Raw genomic sequence first — 5,819 nt, 5'->3', positions numbered from 1 at the left:
CCACTCTCCCCCCGCCCGTACTCCCTCGCTCCCTCCCCTACCTTCCCTGACCGCCCCCACTCGCCCCCCGTACCTCTAGGTAACCCCATCCTAAGCCTAGTTCTCATCGATTGTCCCGCTTCAGGTCTAACGGTAGCTGAAAGAACACTCAGAGGCAGCAGTCTGACTGAGACGAAGCCGGTGGCTGAGCTCGTTAGTGTCTGGAGTAAGACCGCTCCGAAGTGACGTCAGGACACTCCCTCACGAGTTCTATCGGTGGACTCCCTCAACTCTGGTACAAATGCTGCTTCTCTCTCCCTCTTGTTTCTACTCTGCTCTCTCTCTCTCTCTCTCTCTCTCACCCTTCGCTCTCTCACCCCTCTCTTCTTTTCTGCTTCTCTCTCTGTGACTCTTTCCCTCTCTCTCTCTCTCTCTCTTCTCTCTCTCTCTCTCTCTCTCTCTCCGTCATCTCTCCGATTCTCTCTTCTCTCTCTCTCTCTCTCTCTCTCCTCTCTTTCTTTCCTCCTCTCTTCTCGTGGAGAACTCCGCTCAACGGCAGTCGATCCTCACTCTTGGTACTTTCCTGCATCCCTTCTCCCTCTATCTGCCTCTCTCTCTTCTCTCTCTCCTCTCTTCTCTCTCATCTCTCTCTCTTCTCTCTCTCCTCTCTCTCTCTCTCTCTCTCTCTCTCTTCTCTCTTCTCTCTCTCTCGTCTCTCTCTCTCTCTCTTTCCTCTCTTCTCTCTCTCTCTCTCTCTCTCTCTCTCTCTCTCTCTTCTTTCTCTCTCTCTCTCTTCTCTCTCTCTCTCTCTCTCTCTCTCTCTCTCTTTCTCTCTCTCTCTCTCTCTCTCTCTCTCTCTCTCAGACACTTCCTCAACTAGTACTCTCTCTCTTTCTGTTTGTCTCTCTGACCTTCTGGCTTTCTCTCTCTCGCTCTCTTTCTCTTTCTCTCTGTCTCTCTCATTCTCTCTGTTTCTACCTCTCTCCATGTCTCTGTCTCTCTTTCTCTCTGCTTCTCTCTTTCTCCCCCTGTCTCTGTCTCTTTCTCCTCCTCCTCTCTCTCTCTCTCTGTCTCTATTTCGCTGTCTCTCTTGCTCTCTCTTGCTCCCTCCCCTTCTCGCATTCTCTCATACAGCAACTCTCGCTCACCTCGCACCACTCCCCCTCCCCCACCTTCACTACTGTGGTCATCAAACCTTTTCCCCTTGCCCCTAGTCCCAACCCATACACAGTATCAAACCACCCTGCTCACAACTCAGCCCTGTTACCTGTAGCACCACCAATCTTCTCCACACACCCACTCATATCAATCCACACCCGCAACCTCAAACCATCCCTAACGTTTCAGCTCTCTGGCATCGCCGACAAAATACCTCCCCGCTATGCTTGTAATAGCTCAATCTAGACGAGGAAATTCGTGTAATTTTTGGCGACGTAATAATAATAATAATAATAATAATAACTTCAACACCCCCTGGGAGCTGACACTGTCGGCAATAGGCATGCGCCCAGCGATCCTGCCGTAGCCAGTCGTGTTATACAAGTATTGTGGCAATAACGCACGAGAACCCATCAGTGTTGCTAGTAATCAGGAAAGTGATAATAAATTACACTGTAGGTGGCACCACCTGCCCTGTGCCCACATTTTCAGTGGATATGTTCATAATTACATGTACATATATATACTAATATATTATACTGATACCCTTATAAATGTATTGATTATAATAGAAATATGTACCTTTAAATAGATTTTATGCATGCACACCTAATGCAATTGTATCTGTAAAATATTACGATACATTGTGGGACTTTGTCCTCCATATGTCGTCGGATTTATGCCTTCAGATATAATAGCACGAGACTCATAGCTTCAGGCCTTGTGGATAATATGTATCTTATATGTATCTTATATATAAACCCGATTTGATCTATATGTACACGTATCTTCTTTACCATGGGTTCCTTGTGCCTTCGAACGTTGCGTGTGCGACGCGAACAGTCGGTAATGTTCTTCGTGTTTGTTCCGCGTGCAGAGAACGGCAAGCTGCAGGATCACATCAAGGACCTTCAGAAGGACAAGGACGACATGCTGGAGCAGAGGGATTCCGCCTCCAGGGACAAGGAGCGCAAGGATAAGGAGCTGGAGAGGATGTACGTTGATCCCCTCACCGCGCACAGTAGCAGTCCCTCCCAGACCACCTCTAGTATCCTCTGTTAGCTGGAAGGATGTCTTGTCTTGCCCATAACCGATCTGTCCTGTCAAATTCCTCTATAATATATATATATATATATATATATATATATATATATGATATATATATATCTATAATACTTATGTTTATCATATATAATATACTAAAAATTGTACGTGTGTATAACATAATGTATTGATTAATTATTGGATTCGCACACGTATATTACTTTATGTGCAGCTATTTGAAAATTACATTTACCTTCTAAACCAACCCTCTGATACATATACTGATTCAGGGCTACTGTGATCAAGAACACATCTAGTAACAACATCTCTACCATTTTACTTTTAAAATTAATTTAGATATTTGATATATTATTATCATATATGCATCGAGACTATATTATAATAATAATAATAATAATAATAGGATAGCACGGTTTGAGTGGAAGGGTTAAGGTGTAAGTGTAAGTGTTGTCCGTCTCCTCGGTAGCAACAAGAACGTTGAGACTCTGGAGGCGAAGGCAGGAAGTCTGAAGGAGGAGAACGTCATGATAAAGGAGAATCTCAACAAGACTCAGCTGGAGAAGGAGATGATGATGCAGGAGAAGGGCGAAATCAGTGAGTACACGCAAGGCTTCTCTCTCTTACTCGACGACGCAAAACAACCTTCTCTCTCGTCCGGGCAACTTCTCTCCCTCGCGCTGTCGTGGTGCAATGGGAGAGGAAGTTTGTTGCTGCACCATGAATGGACCTAAGTCTACTAGTATATATATATATATGTCTACCACTCTAACCGTCAAGCCTTCAGGCTTCTACCAGGGAATCTTCATGTAAAACTCCCTAATATTGTCTTTGAACTAGAATCGGCGACCTCGCTGAAAATTTCCTTCGCTGCGCGTCTTTCTGCCGTGATCGATACAGATGGCGCCACTTGTCTCTTGCAGGCGAGGCGCTCGCTAAGATGGAGGCGACGTGCGTCGAGCGGCAGATGATGCTGGGACAGATGAAGAAGGACGAGGAGAATCTGAGGGATGCCATCGACAAGCTACAGAATCTCAACGACGGCCTCGGACAGGACAAGAACGAGCTCACGCGGCAGATCCAGAAGGTAGGGGATCGGTGTGGCTGGAGGCGGGAGCTGGCCCCTGTCGTGTTTACATTATATTGCGTCATATTAAGTTACTTTGTATTGTAGTGTGTAGCGCGACGCTACACACGTGTAAGGGGTAAAGGTAGGCGAGTAACCAGGAACGATGTAGCCAAAGACGAAGACCAGAATTAAAGGGACAAGACGTGTCTTTATTGCAACATGTCCCGCTCTCATACCGCGCACATGCGTCCTCGAATTCGCTTTGTTTCCAGCGGAATGTCTCGGGCGGGCGCGTGTCATCTTCACCCTCATAGATCGCGGTGTTCAATAATCCGATATGCTTGGTCCGGAATAATCTAGTAGTCAATGGTTCTCGATCATGCGTCGGCATGCAATTTCAGCCCGTCATACAATGTCCACTACATAAATAATAGCCCTGCTGTTATTTCTCTATGGATGTTGACGGGTGTAATTGCTCGCGCTACCTTGCTTCTCACCCGTACACATGTCCCAATGAATGTCCCATTTACCGTATAGCCTGAATGTAATACTGGTCGCTACAGTATTGCTGTACCGCTGTGATGTCCATAAATCGTATGCCCTCTTGGAAAGAAAATGTTAATTTTTCTGGCTGTGTCTGTACACAAGTGGTGCATGTTTCTTGTTCTTACCAGAATTGTATGCTGTTAATAATAATATGATTAATAATAATAATAATAATAATAAATTGATTGTCCTCACTAATAAGTGGTTTCGAATAGAGTATCGTGACAGTGCAAGCCCCCAGCAGCTGTTCATTCGTTCCTAAAATTCCACCTAATTACATTTCTATACTAATACGTAGTATCGAATACTATCATTACAGCGCAAGCGGTCGGAAGCTGTTCATGCATTCCCGAACCTCCAGCAAATTACGTCGTTCTTACTTACACGTGGTATCGAATAGTATCGTGACAGTGAAAGCCCCCAGACACAGTTCATTCGGTCCTAAAATTCCACCTAATGACATTTCTTTACTAATACGTAGTTAGTATCGAATACTATCGTGACAGTGCAAGCGGTCGGAAGCTGTTCATTTATTTCTGAACTTTCGCCGAATTATGTCGTCCTTACTTACACCTGGTATCGAATAGTATCGTGACAGTGAAAGCCCCCAGACACAGTTTATTCGGTCCTAAAATTCCACCTAATGACATTTCTTTACTAATACGTAGTTGGTATCGAATACTATCGCGACAGTGCAAGCGGTCGGAAGCTGTTCATTTATTTCTGTACTTTCGCCGAATTATGTCGTCCTTACTTACACTCGGTATCGAATCGTATCGTGACGATCGCGCTCGCTCTTGTTCACCTCGCAGCTGGAGAAGGAGATCATGGACTTCGATGAGAGGAAGATGAAGAACGAGGATGCGAAGGATGCACTGAAGGAAGCCCTCGCCAAGATGGAGTCTGAGAAGCAGGACGTGATGCACGAGAAAGCCAGTGAGTTGTTAACGATTGCGCGCGATCGATAGAGAAACTATCTACGGCGTCTCTGGCGGCTCTACGCACCCCGCGCTGCTGATATTTCTCTAGACGCGTGGATTCTCCATACCTAAAAATGGTTAAACTCGATGAGAAACCAAAATGGTATTGGTTCCTACCGTGGGTCTGTTATACTGCACGATATCTCAGATCTAAACCAGTCTACACCAGAAATGCTGTAAACAGTGTTATAGGACACCCGCGAGTCAAAGATGTCGTACGTTTCGAAGTTGAAGTTTCGTGAAAAAAAAGTTTCGACGTTAGTTTTTGAAGTTGTCAGAAACATCGTGCCTTTATCTACGGGGGTTCACTGTAGTACTAAATTGTCGTGGTTCCATATCTTTTTGACAGTTGCGGATTTTCGTTCCTGCACTGCATCTATCATCCACGTTGACTTCCCTGCAGTTACCTTTAAATCTTTGACTGTTTAATTTGTTAAATCTGTGGCTATTAAAAATGTGACTGGTAAACGTGACTGCAAAATGTGACTGGTAAATGTGATTGTTAAATCTGAGATTGTTAAATGTGTCTGTTATCTGACGACCGCGTGACGTTACAGGTGTCCTGACAGAACCTGCTGTTGCCACTACCTCACCTGTGATTGATTTTACACACCTGTGCTCTGTCCTGTAGGTGTGGAGACCAACCTGCAGCTGTCTGAGATGAATGCAGAGAAGCTGGAGGCGAAGATCGATGATCTGCACAAGGAGAAGGCTGAGATCAACGAGGAGCTGAACAACGTAAGTGTGTACGACGCACGCGCGCGCGCACGCACGCACGCGTGCACGCACACACACACACGCATGCACACACGCACGCATGCGCGCGCACACGCACGCATGCACGCACACACACACGCATGCACACACGCACGCATGCACGCGCACACGCACGCATGCACGCACACACACACGCATGCACACACGCACGCATCCACGCGCACACGCGCGCACATGCACGCACACACACACGCATGCACACACGCACGCATCCACGCGCACACGCGCGCACATGCACGCACACACAC

At 46.2% G+C, this 5,819-nt stretch overlaps 1 protein-coding gene across 1 annotated transcript in view; it reads left to right on the top strand.

Annotated features, from left to right (window-relative positions):
- Positions 1-202: 202 nt before the first annotated feature.
- The window catches only part of LOC106810086 (putative ciliary rootlet coiled-coil protein 2), a 34,459-nt gene continuing 28,842 nt past the window's right edge, over positions 203-5,819 (top strand). The window contains exons 1-6 of the mRNA XM_014813360.1: positions 203-274; positions 2,015-2,132; positions 2,669-2,796; positions 3,123-3,286; positions 4,627-4,750; positions 5,426-5,536. Coding sequence (XP_014668846.1) covers positions 2,068-2,132; positions 2,669-2,796; positions 3,123-3,286; positions 4,627-4,750; positions 5,426-5,536 — 592 coding nt within the window. The 5' untranslated portion in view covers positions 203-274; positions 2,015-2,067. The remainder of the gene's footprint in view (positions 275-2,014; positions 2,133-2,668; positions 2,797-3,122; positions 3,287-4,626; positions 4,751-5,425; positions 5,537-5,819) is intronic.

The sequence above is a fragment of the Priapulus caudatus genome, unplaced genomic scaffold (assembly GCF_000485595.1).
Source record: "Priapulus caudatus unplaced genomic scaffold, Priapulus_caudatus-5.0.1 Scaffold409, whole genome shotgun sequence".
In the NCBI taxonomy this organism is placed as follows: Eukaryota; Metazoa; Priapulida; class Priapulimorpha; order Priapulimorphida; family Priapulidae; genus Priapulus; species Priapulus caudatus.
Note: the sequence above shows the minus strand (reverse complement) of the source record. Positions and strands in the feature narration are given on the sequence as shown.